Below are 22,633 nucleotides of genomic sequence, written 5' to 3' on the forward strand. Positions count from 1 at the left end.
CTCTCTGTCTGTTGAACACTGTATCCCCCTTTAGCTCCGCTACTAAAACAGTCTCCATTATTCATGAGGTTGTGGATTCTAGAATGAATGCATGCTGGGAGAAGTTCTCTAGGATTTACCTACACCCCGCTTTGCCAAACAAAAATGTGTGGAGTTCCATTTTACAGATTATAGAAATGCATTGTATTCTATACAGTTTCTACAATACTTTTCAAACAGAGCTAACTACATTTGAAGGGAATAAAGAGTCGAGGTTCTCTCACCTGTACCGATGTTTAGATCCCAGGGAACCAAATTTGGATAGTTTTCTTGTAAGTGTGTTGGAATCATTTTCTGGCATTCTAGAAAAAGCATTCGACAGCAATGAGGGAGCAGGCCTAGATGTAGAATTTAAAAGTACTCTACTTCCACTAAAGTCTCATTATGGTGTGCACATTTCTACAGTACATTATTCCACAGGTAATACATGTGTATTTCTTTCTTTATGAATTTAGAATGTGACTAACCCATGTTTAAATAGGATCAAATGCTCAGGCTGAAAGGAAAATGAACAAAATTGCATCTTTCACAAAGGTGACCGGCGACACGTGTTTGAATTCTGAATCCACTTTGTACTTTTTATACATTTAAAGGAAGAGAAGCGATCTCAATTGCTGCTAAATATAAGAGAACACAAGAGAACTGCTTATTTTGTGTGTGTATATATATATACACACACAAAAGAAGCAGTTCTCTTGTTCTGATCATTGCATTAATGACATAATGGCTGCTCGAACGCCACTAAGAGCTTTCGGGCTTCATTAAAATTCAAAACTCTCGAGTCGGAGAGAGTGAGTGTATCTGGTACTAGTGGTACATTACTCCATTACCGTGTAGATGTAAAGCAAAAGGCCATTATAAAAGCCTCTTGTAGTCTCTCACCCAGCCATGTGTTTATTAACACAACCATCACCACTACAGCATTGCGCTAAGGCCTCTCTCAAAACCAACACCGTTTTAATACACCACTACCACTATGGCCTCGCTCACAGGGCTCCGTAACACTTCAGATAACTCAAGTCGCTGTTGAAAAACACTATGGATGGAAGGTTAGATGGAGAAAAAGGACTGAAGGGTAGGTGGATGTAGTCAGTACACCCAACCAGAAGCTAAAATTAACCTATGTTTTTACCTCTTCCCATTGTTTTTCTCACTCTTTCTTCAGGTGTCTATAAAGGGCTTGTATAATATATCCACTCACATGAAAACTGCAGCAGATACATGCCTATTCTCATCTGATGGTTTATGCCCACTTCGCCCACCTTCGTGTCATAGTCCCATCACAGCATAACACATTCCCTCCCAACCTCCCAACCCCTCCACCCTTCTCTCCCCCAGAGGACTATATACTGGTGTGGGGGGGGGTATAACCTGTCAAGCCCCCTCCCCCCTTGTCAACCTGTCAGCTCCAGGTCTGTCTGTGCCACAGGGACCCAGCAGACTGCAGGGTTCACACGCGGATTAAACAGCGCAAATCCAGAGCCTCACGCGCCTTGCTGCCTCTCCTGCTCTTTAGGGCACAGTCCGTGTAAGTCTGCTCTCATTAGGCCAACGCACACGCACAAGGGACGGCACTGAGCTGTGCTGCCAGACAGAGGCCTTGTTCACTTTGATTAAGGACTGAGAGACTCTGGGATCTTCATGTTAAGAGGTATGTGATAGTGTTTCTACCTGAAGGGATAACAGAGAAGGGCTTTTGTTGGAATTAGTGTGGGTGATCGTGTTGTAGATAAAAGGGACGATTTTTCCACTGAAGCATAAATAGTTTGGGGTTTTACCTGTGGAAGGTGGTCGAAGTTTCTAACTGAAAAGTTACAATAGTGTTGGTACAGTATACCGTGGTATTTGCCCTTGACTGTGTGTGCGTTTGTAGTTTTTTACCTAAAGAAAGTGTGGTGTTCTACGCAGCACTTCCACAGATGTTTACAGGCCGTCTTATTGGGTGCCTCGAAGAAGAACGACGTCTCTGTACACTGCAAATAAACAACAACATCATCTCGTATACAAACAAATAATACAAATCACATTCGTCAGCTAAACCAAGAAGATGTATATCATAACAAGAGCCATTTCATCTTTAATTCCGAAAACAACAATTGTGGTGGTGGTGGAAAGGACTCGTATCAAATGTACCATTAAATGTGTTCTATCTAAGTGTTTATGTAAATGAACAGGTAGTGTGTAATCTCTCAACCTAGATGGGAAGTCTGTTGGGTCATTAGGCAAATGGGTATCACTGTCGAGAGAGGACAACTTGCACTCTCTAGACTCCCTTACAGCTAGTCTCAGAGAGGAGGTAGCTACTGTAAGCCCATAGGTCTCCTATATTCAAATAAAGCTCCGTTCTGAGCTGCTCTGATATTATCAATAATGGGGTTATCATGGGTCTCTGCTCCAAGGCCTCTCTATTCATGGCTTAGTGAGACACTCAGGTTGAATAAAGGAAACCATATCATTCAGCAAGACTCAAAGGTCTCAATGAGTCTAACTATCTCAACAGAGAGAAGAGAAAAGTGGTTTGGCTTTAGTGATATCTGAAGGGGTAGGCCACACCACTTCAGTTTTTCCATCACTTTGAAAATTATCATTATCCTCCCCAAAAATGTACTTAGAAAATTCCCCAAAGACTCAAAAGTTCAGTATGAAGCTGGATTTGTTTGAGGAAGTTAGGCACTTCACACAAACTTATCTTTTCTCATTTGCACCCGTGAAGTGAACATCAGTGAAGATGGGAGAGTCGAGGCTGAACTGTCATGTTTCTTTAATTCCTCTCCTTACATCCTCCTAATGTTTATGTCAAAATGTCTCAAGATCAAACACACAGTGGATCTTTCAAGGTTTCACATGGGAGTACTGCAGATACTCCTGGGAACATTGTCAGTTTTATACCTCATAATAAGGTCTGATATGGGGGATATTTTTTACAACGAGGCTGTCCACACCTGTGATATCCAAACCAATTGGTTTTGATTCATTCAGTAATTAGCTCGTGTGAATGCTCTCACATTATTGAGTTTATGAAACATGCCAAAATGACTTGAAGAATCACAAAACAAAGCCATGGTAGAAATACAGTCCAATAACTCCACAAAACATTCCTCATGCGGATAATTACTGAAAGATAACTGGTGACTTACATCTTTTCCAACAACTCGAAGCTCAAATTGTGTTTCCTTGAAATGCACTTTAGTTATCCTTGGCCTGAAACGATAAATGTAATCAAACAAATGAGGTGCACTAAAAATTCAGGGTTGAACAAGGGTTCTTCTAAGATCCTCAAAGTTCTTTGAAGAACCTTATGTGTTCTTGGCACTGAAACTTGCCCCCAAGAGGAGGTGCGGTTCATCCGAGGAACCTCCTCAACTGAAACATTTTGATTTGAATTTGAAAGGACATCAGGTGCAGGCACTTTTTTAAAAAATAAAAAAAATGTAAAGGTCTCCTCAATTTAAGGTAAGGTTTGTCCCGAAGATGATCTAAATAGATGGTATCATCCGAAAACAATATCTATCTTTTTGATATTTGTGCACATCTTTCTAAAAACAGAAAATGGACACAATTCAATGGATATAAATCAACAGAGAGAAGAATATGTAGGCTATAAGAATATGTTGAAGGCTAGCTGGAATGGTTGCAGATGACGACTGAACTGCTCAATTGTTGTATCTGTAGGTATACAGACGAAGAGGCATACAAAGGTATGTCAATTGGTGTTTTGCAGATCACATGTACCATCCTCCTCCCTTCAATGAAAATCATCTGTATAATTACTATTTTGGGGATTCAGAGTTCACCCTCCCCACACCTCTGATGAATATAACAGGAAACCTGTTCAATCACCATGCACTGCAAAATCATTCCAGCTATTGATACGGTGAACATCAACACGCCAGAGGATATAGCCATTGGACTTGAGGCTCTGCTGGGAGTTTGTCATATCAGGATTTTTTTTATTCTGCTTTGTCACTAAAATCAAACACTGACAACTTAAAATATTGTGTTATTGTTACAGTGCCTTGCGAAAGTATTCGGCCCCCTTGAACTTTGTGACCTTTTGCCACATTTCAGGCTTCAAACATAAAGATATAAAACTGTATTTTTTTGTGAAGAATCAACAACAAGTGGGACACAATCATGAATTGGAACGACATTTATTGGATATTTCAAACTTTTTTAACAAATCAAAAACTGAAAAATTGGGCGTGCAAAATTAAGGGGGCCGAATACTTTCGCAAGGCACTGTATGCGTATTTTTTATAATAATATGGGGGAGTAGTTCAAACATTTACCCCAAAAGTTTTTTGAGGATCCATCAAAAAGGGTTTGTTGAAGAACTTAGGGGTATCCCCACAGTTTCAATTTGAAGAACCCTTAAAGGATACTCCAGGATCCTTGTTTTCTTTCTTTTTAGTGTGTATTCAAGGTTATGGTTGCAAATTAAAGTGGATGATTCTCATGAAATACTGCCACAACACAATACCTACCAGAAATACTTCCCAACTTGTGTTTTGTTTTTGTAAACAACGACTCCAATAGGGGTCAGCCCCAGGAAGTATTCAGACTGATTCTCTCCCTGCAAAACACCACAATAACAGGTATTATACCAAACACAATTTACATAATAAGTGCCAACCAGAAATAACACAGTAAGGATACTAAAGTATGTGTCAAAGGAGAAAAAAAAAGTCCTCTCAGTAAACAGAACCAAACGTTAGGCTGCCAGGAGAGAAATGGTAAGGAATATCAAGGTGATTTGTGATAAACCACAGAACACAACTCTAACAAGCATCTCAGTCTTCTCCACAGTCAGCGAGTCCAGCTCCGACTTACGAACACAGGGTGAAGGTCGACTCCATACATATCCAGTGTTTTAGCTGTTCCTAAATAATTGGCTTCAGCCTCGGAGGGAACCTGACCCCTGAAACACAGAGATGTTATCTTGTTAGCGAAGCATCAGGAAAGGCTTTTACAGTCCATAGAAAAGCCCATAGAATGTAGTGTTATCCAGTGTGTATCTACAAGTACACATAGTGTAATATTATCTAGTGTACAATGACAAGTAGTGTACAATAGAGACTACATCATTGGTCAAGTTGCTTTTATCTATTCCAAAGCTAAGGGTTTAGAAACAGCCATGTAACAAATGTAACATGAAAAATGAATGTAAAGTTGATATATATTGCATTGTAATTCACTCCCGGTGACACTTATTGGATTGATTGGGGAGTTGTTTAACTGTCAGGAATCCCCCAGTCTAATAAACAGTGAAGCTATCATGATGACCTGCCTGACCTTGGGCAACAACAGAGGTCATTATAGGGAGTGTATTAGAGTTACTGTGGTGTGATTGTCCTCGCGGACAGGTACAAGACAATGGGTTCACTCTGAAGACGTAAGATACACAAAGAGACGGTACAAAATACAATGGCCATGTTGCCCATGAGGTCGCCTAGGCAGAGAGCTCCTGTACATTTAGTAAATATAAATGTGAACTACTTTTTTTTCTCCTTCTCTTCCAAATCTCTGTTTTCATCACATAAACATGGTCTTCAATGTCCTGTTACGGGACTTTGATGTTAAATCTGTTTGTTTGCCTTGGCTAGCTAGCTAGTTGGATGGCTAATGTTGCCGTTTCAAAGAATGCAGCAGCAGCAGCGCCATCTTTGTTTTTGTTTCCCCCGCCAGTTGGAAGGTGGAGACTGCGATGCCAGAGAGGAAGAGGGAACTGTTCCTGACCACCGCTGAGGTGTGGTGGATTTTCTGGTGCTTTACTGCAGCCGAAGCATCACCCAGGTGGGTGCTACACACCGTCTGCGGCGGAGGATCAGCTACAAAGGAGCGGTTACTATGAAGGAACTGGGAACGTTGGACAAAGCGATGGGCCCTGATGAAGAGCTCCTGGCTTGTCTGACAGACTGACTTTCTCCCTGGCTGTACTGTCCCATCTGCGCCCTCCACTCAAGCCATACGGACTTTTCCCAAACTGCCTCAACTCCATTCGCTTTCCATCTTTACTTTGTTGTTCATTGATGATGTATTTTGTGAAGAGGACCAGAATGGAAATACGTTTCTAAACTTGTTTGTGTTATCCTATTTTTTATTTTATTTTTTTTGTCAAATAAATCATATCATAAACACTGAGTGTACAATACATTAGGAACACCTGATCTTTCCGTGACAGACTGACCAGGTGAAAGTTACTGTATGATCCTTTATTGAAATCACTTGTGAAATCCATCAGTCTAGATGAAGGGGAGGAGACGGGTTGTTTTTTAAGCCTTGAGACAATTGAGACATGGATTGTGTGTGTGTGTGTGCCATTCAGAGGGTGAATGGGCAAGACAAAATATTTAAGAGCCTTTGAATGGGGTGTGGTAGTAGGTGCCAGGCACACGGGTTTGAGTGTGTCAAGAACTGCAACGCTGCTGGGGTTTTTCACGCTCACAGTTTCCCATGTGTGTCGAGAATGGTCCACCAACCAAAGGACATCCAGTCAACTTGACACAACTATGGGAAGCATGGGCCAGCACACCTTGTAGAGTCCATGCCCCAATGAATCGAGGGGGTGCAACACAATAATATTAATGTTTTGTACACTCAGTGTATCTACAGTTGAAGTCAGAAGTTTACATACACCTTAGCCAAATACATTTAAACTCAGCTTTTCACAATTCCTGACATTTAATCCTAGTAAAAATTCCCTGTCTTAGGTCAGTTACAATCACCACTTTATTGTAAGAATGTGAAATCAGAATAATAGTAGAGAATTATTTATTTCAGCTTTCATTTCTTTAATCACATTCCCAGTGGGTCAGAAGTTTACATACACTCAATTAGTATTTGGTAGCATTGTCTTTAAAATTGTTTAATTTGGGTCAAATGATTTGGGTAGCCTTCCACAAGCTTCCCTTCCCAGAGTAGCATCACTACTCTCGGCGGCTATGACTTAGAATACGTGGACAACTACAAATACCTAGGTGTCTGGTTAGACTGTAAACTCTCCTTCCAGACTGACATTAAGCATCTCCAATACCAAATTAAATCTAGAATTGGCTTCCTATATCGCAACAAAGCATCCTTCACTCATGCTGCCAAACACCCTCGTAAAACTGACCATCCTACCGATCCTCGACTTCGGTGATGTCATCTATAAAATTGCCTCCAACACTCTACTCAACAAACTGGATGCAGTCTATCACAGTGCCATCCGTTTTGTCACCAAAGCCCCATACACTACTCACCATTGCGACCTGTATGCCCTCGTTGGTTGGCCCTCGCTTCATACTCGTCGCCAAACCCACTGGCTACAGGTTATCGACAAGTCTCTGCTAGGTAAAGCCCAACCTTAGCTCACTGGTCACCATAGTAGCACGCGCTCCAGCAGGTATATTTCACTGGTCACCCCCAAAGCCAATTCCTCCTTTGGTCGTCTTTCCTTCCAGTTCTCTGCTGCCAATGACTGGAACGAACTGCAACAATCTCTGAAGCTGGAGACTCATACCTCCCTCACTAGCTTTAAGCACCAGCTGTCAGAGCAGCTCACAGATCACTGCACCTGTACATAGCCCATCTGTAAACAGTCCATCTGTCTACCTCATCCCCATACTGTATTTATTTATTTATCTTGCTCCGGTGCACCCCAGTATCTCTACTTGCACATTCATCTTCTGCACATCTACCATTCCAGTGTTTAATTGCTATATTGTAATTACTTCGCCACCATGGCCTATTTATTGCCTTAACTCCCTTATCTTACCTCATTTGCACTCACTGTATATAGACTTTTTGTTTTCTTTTGTTCTACTGTATTTTTGTATGTTTTGTTTATTCCGTGTGTATCTCTATGCTGTTGTATGTGTCAAATTGCTATGCTTTATCTTGGCCAGGTCGCAGTTGCAAATGAGAACTTGTTCTCAACTAGCCTACCTGGTTAAATAAAGGTGGGAAAAAAATTCTAATAAAATAAAATAAATTCAAAGGAACTAAAAACGTAACATCACATACTTTCTCTCCTCCTCATCTAATCAGGAATGGTTTTCCATGTTCCTGAAACTCCATGTGAGATAATGTTCAACTAAGTTGTGGTCTGGGTTACGTATCTTCTATTACTGATTAACTACAGTCTCGTAGAGAAAGGGTCGTGTTTAAAAACCAAAAGCATGCAGTCAAGGAAACCACAGCTATGGAGCAACTCCCTGTGGTTTTACGGTATGTTTATCGAGGGTGAAACATGTCCCAACAGCCAACTAAGTCTACCAAATATCCATGAATGTGGATGAAGGGTGATGGAATTCCTAGGTCAATAAGGTGTTAGTGTATGTATCATGAAGCCCACAGTCTAAGCTCTGGACTATAAGCAGTGTGTCTGCAGTGTAAACTCTGGACTATAAGCAGGGTGTCTGCAGTGTAAACTCTAGACTATAAGCAGGGTGTCTGCAGTGTAAACTCTAGACTATAAGCAGTGTGTCTGCAGTGTAAACTCTGGACTATAAGCAGTGTGTCTGCAGTGTAAACTCTGGACTATAAGCAGTGTGTCTGCAGTGTAAACTCTGGACTATAAGCAGTGTGTCTGCAGTGTAAACTCTACACAGTATCCCGTGCTCTACATCTCCCCTCTTATGTTATGTTTGGAGTGGTGCAACCCCTCCCTTCCCTCCTCTCCTCTCTGCTCTCCCCTCTCTGCTCTCGAGCCGTATCATTGATCTTCTGATCACACACATTAGCAACACAAAGACTCAGGCTCATTCAACCTATTCAAGCATGACCCCTAGAGCTCCTCACACCCCTCCTTCTCCTCCCCCTCTACCTCTTCTCATTCCCTACCCTGAAGACACAAAGTCACCCGGGATTCCTTACGAGTCCATTATGGATTCTGTTCACATGTTCTTTATAGGTGGCCAGGGCCGGGGACTGTGTTGAGATGATTACTGGAATAAATACGGCGAGTGGCGGATGGCATTGGAACTGGGGGAGTTATTTACGGACGCTCTGGGGTGGGCGGGGGGAGACAGGTGGGGACGGGTCTGCCAGGCTGTGTGTGTGTGCCGTTGGTGTGTGTGGTTAGCCCTATGTCTCTCCACCTGGCCTGTCTGTTGCCTGTGGAACAAATGGGGCCGGGACCGCCTGGTATGACGAGGCAGGAATAGGAAGTGGAAGAGTGTCAGAGAGCAGCAGATATATGACAGGGGGTGTGCTGCTGGGTTCTTGGTGCTGACTATATAGCAGATCACAGCGAGGATGACATCCACAGGCTCTGGAGAGAACTAGGGCAGATTCTCAGCCCGCTACGTCTCTCTCTCTGCATCTTACCCTCTCTCCCACTCTTTATCTGAGTCCAGCTCCCTTTGTCTCTCTCTTCCGCCTTCTGCCTCCTCTCTATCCCCACTCAGATCTCATATCACTCTCTCTCTATTTCTGTCTCTCTGCATATAACTCTGCCCTTTCTCCTGCTCCTTCTGGCTACCTTTTCATCCCTCTGCTTCAGCTCTGTCCCTTCTTGTTTTCATATTTCAGTGTCTCTATGTCCCTCTCTCTCCCACTGTCTCTCTCTCTTCCTGAGTGCCACTCCCTCTGTCTATACATTTCTCTCTCTTCCTCCCCCCTGCAACTCCTCTGTTCTCACAACCGCTCTCTATGTCTATCTGCATCTTCTCCCACCTCTTCTCTCTCTCTCTTTCGCTCTCTTCCTCTCTCTGCCTACCCTCTACCTCTCTTTTGTCCCCCCTACCCCAGTCTTTCTCTGACCAGTCAGTCAGTCAGATAGCAGTGGGAGGAAAGGAGGATGCATAGATGAACCCTCTAGTGGCTGATCTCCAATTAGACCAGCCTGCTCCGCTTTCCTCTCTCCATGGGACACTTAGCTCACTGCGTAAATAACGACCGAGGCATGAGCCTCATCAGCAGGCCAGAGGGCTGAGACTCCCTCCAGTATTACAGTCAGTCACAGCAGCAGACAGACAGGCAGACAGAGAGCTGCTAGAGGAGCTAAGAGCCCAATGATGCTCAGAGTCTCTTAATCGTTGATAGTTGCCTGAACCCTTTTCACTTCTTACTGTGCGTACTGTTGTCTTTTCAGCAGCAGTAAGAGGATATATGATCATTGACTAACACCCTTCAGGACTTATGGGGTTGACACTGAAGAGGTACTGTAATACATATGATATTACGGTCTCAATTTTAGAAGACCAACCCGATAGGTTTCTGTTATAGAATAATAAACTCTGACTGCGAGGAGAATGTTGTTATCCACAGAGCGACAGAGGACCAGACTTGGTTGCAGAGGGTATGGTGGGTCTGGAACGTTAATATGTGTGTCTGAGTGTGTGCATGCACATGTATGTGTGCGTGTGTGTGGATGCGTGTCAGGCTGCCGGGGGCTGCGTGGGGAGATTGTGTTGGTGTAATGTAGTGGACATTAGTGAAGAGGAGCTGGCTGTTTCTCGTGTTTCACACTGAGATTAAACCACATAATCACTTCACTCAGTACACTGTCACAATACCATAGACCTAGCCACTGTTTGGAACACACAAACAACAACAGAGAATGGATGGATAACTTTGGTGTGCTGTGGTAAAATTCCTCTGGAAAAATGGGTTTATTCTCCATTCTATATTAATCCATAATCCTCCCAATAGGGTTGGGATCCTGGCAGCACTGTGCAATCTGACGTAACACTAATTGGGGGGGGGGGTCTCTCTAGCTCTTATCATCAGGCCAGTGGTTTTTTCTTCTCTGTCACAGCTCTGTCTGTCATCCCTTTACCCTTCAAATCAAATTGTATTTGTCACATACGCCGAATACAAAAGGTGTAGTAGACCTTACAGTGAAATGCTCACTTTACAGGACCTTAACCAACAATGCAGTTTTAAGATAAAATAAATAAATAAATAAAAGTAACAAATAATTAAAGAGCAGCATTAAAATAACAATAGCGAGGCTATATACAGGGGGTACCGGTACAGAGTCAATGTGCGGGGACACCGGTTAGTTGAGGTAATATGTACATGTAGGTAGAGTTATTAAAGTGACTATGTATAGATCATAACAGAGAGTAGCAGCATAGAGGGGGGTGGGGGCAATGCAAATCATCAAATAGCCATTTGATTAGATGTTCAGGAGTCTTATGGCTTGGGGGTACAAGCTGTTTAGAAGTCTCTTGGACCTATTCTTAGTGCTCCGGTACCTCTTGCTATGTGGTAGCAGAGAGAACAGTCTATGACTAGGGTGGCTGGAGTCTTTGACAATTTTTAGGGCCTTCCTCTGACACTGCCTGGTATAGAGGTCCTGGATGGCAGGAAGCTTGGCCCCGGTGATGAACTGGGTCGTAGGCACTATCCTCTGTAGTGCCTTGAGGTCGGAGGCCGAGCAGTTTCCATACCAGGCAGTGATGCAACCCGTCAGGATGCTCTCGATGATACAGGAGAGGTAGTGAAACACACCTCACGTTCTTACACACACACACACACACACACACACACACACACACACACACACACACACACACACACACACACACACTTTTCACCATCATTGTGAAGTTATTTTGTTGCTTTGACAAAGTCATTTCTGTAGATTATTATGTGATTTAATTTGATTAGTGATTCCTTTTAGTTAAAAAAACCTCCCTCATTTTAAGGTCAACCAGAGAATGGCTAAAAAAAGTATAACCTGCTTTTACACTATGATTTTACTGTTACGTGAACTGTTTCTTTAAAAAAATATATTTTCCCATAATGTCAAGCAAAGAGGCACTGAGATTGAAGGTAGGCCTTGAAATACATCCACAGGTACACCTCCAATGGACTCAAATGATGTCAATTAGCCTATCAGAAGCTTCTAAAGCCATTAAATAATTTTCTGGAATTTTCCAAGCTGTTTAAAGGCACAGTCAACTTCCTGTATGTAAACATCTGACCCACTGGAATTGTGATACAGTGTGAAATAGGTGAAATAATCTGCCTGTAAACAATTGTTCGAAAAATTACTTGTCATGCACAAAGTAGATGTCCTAACCAACTTGCCAAAACTATAGTTTGTTAATAATACATTTGTGGAGTGGTTGAAAAACAAGTTAATGACTCCAACCTAAGTTTATGTAAACTTCCAACTTCAACTGTAAATAAGGTATTTCTAAAAACCTGTTTTTAGCATTGTCATTATCAGGTATTGTGTATAGATTGATGAGGTTTTTTTTTTCTTCATTGAATCCATTTTAGAATAAAGCTATAACGAAACAAAATGTGGAAAAAGTCAAGGGGTCTGAATACTTTCCGAAGGCACTGTATATATAAACATAGATAACAGTATGTCAACAGTCTTGTTTTGACAGCCAACAGAACGCTTCAGAACAGATAAATGAAGGACTCAACTGGGGTTTAGTATTACAGTGCCAGTACTAGCAAACAGTTACAGATAAAGTAGTCTCTGATATATCTCAGCGAGTTCTAAATACTTTCTGAGAAATGATTAGATCAGATACTGTAGATAGTCCAATCCCATATGAGACAAAAAAATACACCAACAGAAACTGACTACATAACCCAGCCACCGTAACAGTACAGTCACAGTAACAAACATGATATCTGACGCAAAGAACAGTGGTGAGAGATGGGACCCTTTCACACACATAGTGTATAATCTGTTATGAGGGGATCAGACTGGGATTAGGCTGGCTGTCAGAGGAGTGAGGGGGAGAGAGGGGAGAAGAGGAGATAGGAGAGGAAGAGGGCTTCCTTACGTTACGGTTTTGTGAATCGTCTCGATGGCGTCTTCCAGTTCCTCTTTCTGGTCCGGGACAAAACGGTACTCTGACACGTAGCCTGACACATGTTTGTACGGGTCGTAGTCGCCAAGTTCAGCTGGAGAGAAAGCGTGAAAGACATATGACGTACCCAAACACGAACACACACATTTTGACTGTGTGAGAGATCATATAACACTATGAACAGTGACATCACATACAGTTGAAGTTGGAAGTTTACATACACCTTAGCCAAATACATTTCAACTAAGTTTTTCACAATTCCTGACATTTAATCCGAGTAAAAATAACCTGTTTTAGGTCATTTAGGATCACCACTTTATTTTAAGAATGTGAAATGTCAGAATAATAGTAGAGAGAATGATTTATTTCAGCTTTTATGTCTTGCCTCACATTCCCAATGGGTCAGAAGTTTACATACGCACAATTAATATTTGGTAGCATTGCCTTTAAATTGTTGAACTTGGGTCAAACGTTTCGGGTTGCCTTTCACAAGCTTCCCTCAAAACGTTGGATGAATTTTAGACCATTCCTCCTGACAGAGCTGGTGTAATTGAGTCAGGTTTGTAGGCCTCCTTGCTCGCACACGCTTTTTCAGCTCTGCCCACAAATTTTCTACAGGATTGTGGTCAGGGCTTTGTGATGACCACTCCAATACCTTGACTTTGTTGTCCTTAAGCCATTTTGCCACAACTTTGGAAGTATGCTTGGGGTCATTGTCCATTTGGAAGACCCATTTGCGACCAAGCTTTAACTTTGTGACTGATGTCTTGAGATGTTGCTTCAATATATCCACATAATTTTCCTGCCTCATGATGCCATCTATTTTGTGAGGTGCACCAGTCCCTCCTGCAGCAAAGCACCCCCACAAGATGCTGCCACCCCCATGCTTCACAATTGGGATGGTGTTCTTCAGCTTGCAAGCATCCCCATTTTCCTCCAAACATAACAATGGACATTATGGCCAAACAGTTTTATTTTTGCTTCATCAGACCAGAGGATATTTCTCCAAAAAGTATGATCTTTGTCCCCATGTGCAGTTGCAAACCGTAGTCTGGCTTTTTTTTGCTGAGCGGCCTTTCAGGTGATGTTGATATAGGACTAGTTTTACTGTGAATATAGATACTTTTGTACCTGTTTCCTCCAGCATCTTCACAATGTCCTTTGTTATTCTAGGATTGATTTGCACTTTTCGCACCAAAGTATGTTCATCTCTAGGAGACAGAATATGTCTCCTTCCTGAGTGGTATGACAGCTGCTTGGTCCCCTGGTGTTTATACTTGCGTACGATTGTTAGTACAGATGAACTTGGTACCTTCAGGCATTTGGAAATTGCTCTCAAGGATGAACCAGGGTTGTGGAGGTCTGCAATTTGTTTTCTGAGGTCTAGGCTGATTTCTTTAGATTTCCCCATGATGTCAAGCAAAGAAGCACTGAGTTTGAAGGTAGGCCTTGAAATGCATCCTCAGGTACACCTCCAATTGACTCAAATGTTGTCAATTAGCCGATCAGAAGCTTCTAAAGCCATGACATAATTTTCTGGAATTTTCTAAGCTGTTTAAGGGCACAGTCAACTTAGTGTATGTAAACTTCTGACCCACTTGAATTGTGATATAGTGAATTATACGTGAAATAATCTGTCTGTCAACATTTGTTCAAAAAATTACTTGTGTCATGCAGAAAGTAAATGTCCTAACCGACTTGCCAAACTATAGTTTGTTAACAAGAAATTTGTGGAGTGGTTGAAAAACAAGTTTTAATGACTCCAGCCTAAGTGTATGTAAACTTCCGACATCAACTGTAATACAATTATTGAATCTCTTTTCATTCACAATTTACTCTCTCTATTTCTCTCTCTCTCTCTCTCTTTGTGGGTACTCACACTGTATGGCCAGGGCTGCCAGCTGTGCGCTGATATCAAGGGGACAGGGAATTCTGCCTTGTAGTACATCTTGCTTTACCTGCAGGAAGAATTGGTACCTACAGTACCAAGGCACAGACTCTGGCCAAGTCAGACACACATCCTTAAATCCCACACACACAGCAAATTAAATACATGTAAATAACAACACAACCACCATGCATGGAGAGTACATGTGTACTGTGCAAGGTTATAGTTTTGTGTTTTTAGATTTGTTTTTATTTATATACAGTACCAGTCAAAAGTTTGGACACACCTACGCAATGCATGGTTATTCTTTATTTTTACTATTTTCTACATTGTAGAATAATAGTGAAGACATACAAACTATTAAATAACAAATATGGAATAATGTAGTAAGCAAAAAGTGTTAAACAAATCAAAATATATTTTATATTTGAGAATCTTCAAAGGAGCCACCCTTTGCCTTGATGACAGCTTTGCACACTTTTGGCATTCTCTCAACCAGCTTCACCTGGAATGCTTTTCCAACAGTCTTGAAGGAGTTCCCACATATGATGAGCAACTGTTGGCTGTTTTTCCTTCACTCTATGGTCCAACTCATCCCAAACCATCTCAATTGGGTTGAGGTCGGGTGATTGTGGAGGCCAGGTTATCTGATGCAGCACTCCATCACTCTCTTTGGTCAAATAGCCTTACACAGCCTGGAGGTGTGTTGGGTCATTGTTCTGTTGAAAAACAAATGATAGTCCCACTAAGAGCAAACTAGATGGGATGGCGTGTCACTGCAGAATGCTGTGGTAGCCATGCTGGTTAAGAGTTCCTTGAATTCTAAATAAATCCCTGACGGTGTCACAAGCAAAGCACCCCCACACCATCACACTTCTTCCTCCATGCTGCATGGTGGGAACCACACATGCGGAGATCATACGTTTACCTACTCTGCGTCTAACAAATACACGGCGGTTGGAACCAAAAATCTCAAATTTTGTCTCATCAGACCAAAGGACAGATTTCCACAGGTCTAATGTCCATTGATTGTGTTTCTTGACCCAAGCAAGTATCTTCTTCTTATTGGTGTCCTTTAGTAGTGGTTTCTTTGCAGCAATTCGACCATGAAGGCCAAATTCACAGTCTCCTCTGAACAGTTGATGTTCAAGTCTGTTACTTGAACTCTGTGAAGCATTTATTTGGGCTGCAATTTCTGAGGCTGGTAACTCTAATGAACTTATCCTCTGCAGCAGAGGTAACTCTGGGTCTTCCTTTCCTGTGGCGGTCCTCATGAGTCAGTTTCATCATAGCGCTTAAAGGTTTTTTACTAACCCTACCTTGATTGGCTCAAACTGATTGGCTCAAAATGCATTAAGAAGGAAAGACATTCCAAAAATGTACTTTTAACAAGGCACACCTGTTAATTGAAATGCATTCCAGGTTACTACCTCGTGAAGATGGTTGAGAGAATGCCAAGAGTGTGCAAAGCTGTAATCAAGGCAAAGCGTGGCTACTTTGAAGAATCTCAAATATAAAAAATATTTTGATTTGTTTAACACTTTTTTTGGTTACTAAATGATTCCATACGTGTTAATCGCTTAAACCAGGGGAGGCGTAGCATACGAATCTTAATTGCAGGGACTACTATTTGTAGATCAGTAATTCTACACCTCACTTTGCTCAATCTGATCCTCTCCAAAAGACTCAATCCCTGATCATCTGTGGTTATAAAAATGAGGCAATTCGGACAGTTAAAGGGGAGAGATTATGAATCCCACCAGAAAAATCACAATATCGCTTGGAAAAAACAGTGTGCAAATACCACGCTGGGACGCTCTTTGCAGACAACCATATTTTCAGCAAAAGCTGCAATTTAGCATTAGATTATAAACAGAAAGACAGGATAGACAGCCATCTAAAAAAAAATAAGAAAAACACATTACGCTGTTTCAGAAGAATGCTTCTACCTTAGGTTGTGGAGGATATAGCGAAACAGTCTCATCCTTACATAACAAGATAACATCAATCAACGAAATATTTCACATATTTTATATTTAACGTCTTCACCCAGCTCTCCTACAAAATATGAAGAAGCTTTTGGTCTTGTCGTTGTTATGAAGATGCTTTCTGCCTGAGCCTCCGTTCTTTACATGCGTCTTAATGAATGCGCTCATTTTGTGATTGTCAACTTTTTCGAGAGGTATGTTGGCACTTGCAAAAGCAAAATCTTCAGCGTTTACGTTTTTTTTAAATAGCGAATAAAAAATGGCTACTTTGTTCAGAAATAGGTTATATTTTCTTAAATAAAATTACTATAATTTTCATATGTTGAAAACAGACAATGAATAAGTTAAATATTTACGTTGATAATGTCCTTAAAATGGGCTAATAATTTGGTGCATTAGGCTAAAGCATAGGTTGCTGATAAGAATAACGGTCAGCAAAATGACTGGCCCTAGCTATATGGAAGTATCATGTTGCTTATACCATTCAAATCCTTTTAGATCTCCTTCTCACAAATTGATTGTACAACGTACACCAACATTATTACAACTTTTGAGTGTATGATATGGGGGTTGGAGACAGAAAGAGAAACAAAAACGTTTATTATAAACAATAGCAACACTGCCATGCTGTTCTGAACCTTGCTGCTGGAAACCCACATAGTGCCTGACTTTCGACTGCCGCACCTCCCCCGACCTCAACTTTAGTCTACAGTCGGTTGCTTTAGCCTTACCACTCAAACGCGTCCAATCTCAATGTGACCTGCCAAATTCAGAAGCTTGAAAACCCCATTCGATTTTTGACGAAAATGTAGATAAGAAAACTTAAACTGAACATAATTCACAATGGTTTTTATTTAATTTTAGTTTGTTTTGGAGTCAAAGATAGTTTCAGTATACTTGTAGTTTTTCAAACAGGTTTTTAAAATGATTTTATTTCAGTTTCTACCACAGTCTCTACCACATCTCCAGATTCCTACCGCAAGCTCTGAACCTTTACTCCGGTTCATCGCAGCAAGCTAGCTGCTATCCGAGTGGCTACTCCTGTCTAACGTCGCTGTCCCGAAGCAAGCACCAGTTAGCCTGGAGCTAGCCTCGAACTAGGCCCATCTCCCGGCTAGCCGAAGAGATTCCATCAAGCAGTCCCTGGGCTTCAATTACGTCTTTGCAAATTGGCCTGGACCCTTTGCTGCCGACACGGAGCCCCGCCGATCCATCACGACTGGTCTACCGACGTAACCGTCCGAGGGGGGTTCTGTCCCAAAGCAAGCACCAGTTAGCCTGGAGCTAGCCTCGAGTTAGGCCTTTCTCCCGGCTAGCCGAAGGATTCCATCAGATAATTCCTGGGCTTCAATACCTCTTCTGCCAATTGGCCTGTACCCTTTGCTGCCAACATGGAGCCCCTCCGATCCATCACGACTGGTCTGCCGACGAAACCATCCGAGGGGGTTTCAATAGACTCTCCCGTTGCGACGTCCCCTGAGGCCCATCTGCTAGCTTGCTGCTAGCCACGGCCTGCTAACTGTGTTAATCGCCGTGCCTCCAGCTCGCCTAGCTACTCACTGGACCCTATGATCCCTCAGCTACACATGCCTCTCCCTAATGTCAATATGCCTTGTCTATTGCTGTTTTGGTGAGTAATTTTTGTCTTATTTCACAGTAGAGCCTCCAGCCCTGCTCAATATGCCTTAGCTAGCCCTTATGTTCCACCCCCCACACATGCGGTGACCGCACCTGGCTTAAATGGTGCCTCTAGAGACAAAACCTCTCTCATCGTCACTCAATGCCTAGGCTTACCTCCACTGTACTCACATCCTACCATACCCTTGTCTGTACATTATGCCTTGAATCTATTCTTCTGCATGTTAACATTAGAAGCCTCCTCCCTAAGTTTGTTTTATTCACTGCTTTAGCACACTCCGCCAACCCGGAAGTCCTAGCCGTGTCTGAATCCTGACTTAGGAAGGCCACCAAAAATCCTGATATTTCCATCCCTAACTATAACATTTCCCGACAAGATAGAACTGCCAAATGGGGCAGAGTTGCAATCTACTGCAGAGATAGCCTGCAGAGTTCTGTCCTACTATCCAGGTCTGTGCCCAAACAAGTCAAGCTTCTACTTTTAAAATCCACCTTTCCAGAAACAAGTCTCTCACCGTAGCCCCTTGTTATAAACCCCCCTTGGCCCCCAGTTGTTCCCTGGACACCATATGTGAATTGATCGCCCCCCATCTTATCTTCCAAGTTTGTACTGTTGGATGACCTAAACTGGGATATGCTTAACACCCCGGCCGTCCTACAATCTAAGCTAGATGCCCTCAATCTCACACAAATCATCAAGGAACCTACCAGGTACAACCCTAAATCCGTAACCATGGGCACCCTCTTAGATATCATCCTGACCAACCTGCCCTCTAAATACACCTCTGCTGTCGTCAACCAGGATCTCAGCGATCACTGCTTCATTGCCTGCGTGCGTACTGGGTTCGCGGTCAAACGACCTCCCCTCATCCCTGTCAAACGCTCCCTAAAACACTTCAGTGAGCAGTCCTTTCTAATCGACCTGGCCCGTGTATCCTGGAAGGATATTGACCTCATCCAGTCAATAGAGGATGCCTGGTTGCTCTTCAAAAGTGCTTTCCTCTACATCTTAAATAAGCATGCCCCATTCAAAAAATGTAGAACTAAGAACAGATAAAGCCCTTGGTTCACCCCAGACTTGACTGCCCTTGACCAGCACAAAAACATCCTGTGGCGTTCTGCATTAACATAGCCCCCGTGATGTGCAACTTTTCAGGGAAGTCAGGAACCAATATACTCAGTCAGTTAGGAAAGCTAAGGCTAGCTTTAAAAAAAAAGCTTCCTGTAGCACTAATTCCAAAAAGTTTTGGGACACTATAAAGTCCATGGAGAATAAGAGCACCTCCTCCCAGCTGCCCACTGCACTGAGGATAGGAAACACTGTCACCACCGATAAATCTATGATAATTTCAACAAGCATTTTTCCACTGCTGGCCATGCTTTCCACCTGGCTACCGCTACCGTGGCCTACATCTCAGCACCCCCTGCAGCAACTTGCCCAACCCTCCCCTGCTTCTCCTTCACCCACATCCAGACAGCTGATGTTCTGAAAGAACTGCAAAATCTGGATCCCTACAAATCAGCTTGGCTAGACAACCTGGACCCTATCTTTCTAATATGATCCTCTGAAATTGATGCAACCCCTATTACTAGCCTATTCAACCTCTTTCGTATCGTCTGAGATCCCCAAAGATTGGAAAGCTGCCACGGTCATCCCCCTCTTCAAAGGGGGAGACACACTAGACCCAAACTGTTATAGACCTATATCCATCCTGCCCTGCCTTTCTAAAATCTTCGAAAGCCAAGTTAATAAACAGATCACCGACCATTTCGAATCCCACTGTACCTTCTCCACTATGCAATCTGGTTTCCGAGCATTCTTATCGGTAGACTCAATAGCCTTGGTTTCTCAAATGATTGCCTCGCCTGGTTCACCAACTACTTCTCAGATAGAGTTCAGTGTGTCAAATCGGAGGGCCTGTTGTCCAGACCTCTGGCAGTCTCTATAGGGGTGCCACAGGGTTCAATTCTCGGGCCGACTATTTTCTCTGTATATATCAATGATGTTGCTCTTGCTGCTGGTGATTCTCTGATCCACCTCTTCACAGACGACACCATTCTATATACATCTGGCAGTTCTTTGGACACTGTGCTAACAAACCTCCAAACGAGCTTCAATGCCATACAACACTCCTTCTGTGGCCTCCGACTGCTTTTAAATTCTAGTAAAACTACATGCATGCTCCTCAACCGATTGCTGCCTGCACACTCCCGACTAGCATCACTACTCTGAATGGTTCTGACCTAGAGTGTGTGGACAACTACAAATACCTAGGTGTCTGGTTAGAATGTAAACTCTCCTTCCAGACTCACATTAAGCATCTCTAATCCAAAATTAAATCTAGAATCAGCTTCCTATTTCACAACAAAGCCTCCTTCACTCATGCCGCCAAACATACCCTCGTAGAACTGACTATTTTACAGATTCTTGACTTCGGCGATGTCATTTACAAAATAGCCCCCAGCACTCTACTCAGCAAACTGGATGTAGTCTATCACAGTGTCATCCGTTTTGTCACCAAAGCCCCATATACTACCCACAACTGCGACCTGTATGATCTCGTTGGCTGGCCCTCACTATATATCCGTCGCAAAACCCACTGGCTCCAGGTCATCTATACGTCTTTGCTAGGTAAAGCCCCGCCTTATCTCTGCTCACTGGTCACCATAGCAACACCCACCCATAGCACGCACTCCAGCAGGTATATTGCACTGATCATCCCCAAAGCCAACACTTCCTAAGGCTGGCTTTCCTTCCAGTTGTCTGCTGCCAATGACTGAAACGAATTGCAAAAATCTCTGAAGCTGGAGTCTTATATCTCCCTCTCTAATTTTAAGCATCAGCTGTCTGAGCAGCTTACCGATCACTGTACCTGTACACAGCCAATCTGTAAATCGCACACCCGACTACCTCACCCCCCTATTATTACTTACCTTCTTCCTCTTTTTCACCCCAGTATCTCTACTTGCACATCATCATCTGCACATCTATCACTCCAGTGTTAATGCTAAAATGTAATTATTTTCACCTCTAGGGCCTATTTATTGCCTACCTCCCTACTCTTCTACATTTGCACACACTGTATATAGATTTTTCGATTTCTCTTTTCTTTTGTGTTATTGACTGTACGCTTGTATATGTGTAACTCTGTGTTGTTGTTTTTGTCGCACTGCTTTGCTTTATCTTGGCCACTTCGCAGTTGTAAATGAGAACTTGTTCTCAACTGGCCTACCTGGTTAAATAAAGGTGAAATAAAAATAAATTAAAGTTTACTGAATAGTTTTTCATGATTTGTTTCGTTACTTTGAATGTATGTAGGCCGTGCTACATGTAGGCTATTTTGCATTGTGGAGGTGCTAGCCAATTAAGTACACAATAGCGAGACATGAAAAGTCCTGACAATGCACACCTTGTTATTTCTTCTTTTAGCTTGCAGGGATCCTCAGCATAAAACTTGACCCCAAAATAGAGTGTGTATGGAGGCCCCGCTGAGAGAAAGGGAGAGAGAGAAAGTCAGAGAGAGGGAGAGAGAGCCTTCTATTTCACTAACTGCAGCAACCTTCTACTGTAAATCACTGTATCCAAACAGCTGAGAGACATTCAACTTAACGCAGAGAGAAGAGGAGATACTTACTCGCTATTAAATCTTTGTGCTCCGAAAGGGTTTTTGAGGGGTCAAGCCAATACTGCAAAAAAAACAACAACACAGAAGACATTTAATTACATACAAAAAGTACTGCCATAATGATTATTTGTTTACATAAGTAGTATATATATGCAATATGTAACTAGTAGCCTATGTGTACGGTAACAATTACAGTATGTTTTGTAACAAGCTACCTTGAGCATGAGTATTCAGTAATTGGCTGGAAGAAAGAGATGCACTTTGTCAAATCATGGCTGAGCGATATGTGTGCAGTGCGCAGTCAGTGTATTGGACAGAATGCAGGCATCTCCAGAGGGGGATGTTCAGTCATGCAAATTGTGGTGTAATACTGAAGCCACATTAAAACCAACTTTTATCCAAACTGTCTTGTTGAAAAGGAGCGTGACTCTGTGAGTCATTAAAATCTGCATCAATAAAACATGGAGTTAGAACAGGTCACAGCATGCTGGCTTTTGTGAACGATCTTATACCGACTGTACTGGCATTTTGGATTTGCAGACAGTCTTTGGTGGATATTTTTTCATCTTGTTGGGCCTCTAGCTCCCACATCAATGAACATCTGATTTGGGTAACTTCCTGCAAGACTGCCTGGATTTCTGTGCACGAAGTCCTTATGGGACGGTGGTGATGCATAATGCTGTGGGACAG

At 42.5% G+C, this 22,633-nt stretch overlaps 1 protein-coding gene across 5 annotated transcripts in view; it reads right to left on the bottom strand.

The window, feature by feature from the left end:
• LOC110523902 (band 4.1-like protein 4) overlaps positions 1-22,633 on the bottom strand; it is an 85,001-nt gene that overhangs the window by 14,051 nt on the left and 48,317 nt on the right. For all 5 annotated transcript variants that reach the window (XM_021603035.2, XM_021603036.2, XM_021603034.2 and 2 more), the window contains 9 exons: positions 21,953-22,004; positions 21,728-21,806; positions 14,683-14,780; positions 12,777-12,897; positions 4,870-4,957; positions 4,524-4,612; positions 3,177-3,240; positions 1,921-2,012; positions 264-341 (listed from right to left, as the gene is read on the bottom strand). In XM_021603035.2, the coding sequence (XP_021458710.1) occupies positions 264-341; positions 1,921-2,012; positions 3,177-3,240; positions 4,524-4,612; positions 4,870-4,957; positions 12,777-12,897; positions 14,683-14,780; positions 21,728-21,806; positions 21,953-22,004 (761 nt within the window). The remainder of the gene's footprint in view (positions 1-263; positions 342-1,920; positions 2,013-3,176; positions 3,241-4,523; positions 4,613-4,869; positions 4,958-12,776; positions 12,898-14,682; positions 14,781-21,727; positions 21,807-21,952; positions 22,005-22,633) is intronic.

The sequence above is a fragment of the Oncorhynchus mykiss genome, chromosome 5 (assembly GCF_013265735.2).
Source record: "Oncorhynchus mykiss isolate Arlee chromosome 5, USDA_OmykA_1.1, whole genome shotgun sequence".
Classification (NCBI taxonomy): domain Eukaryota; kingdom Metazoa; phylum Chordata; class Actinopteri; order Salmoniformes; family Salmonidae; genus Oncorhynchus; species Oncorhynchus mykiss.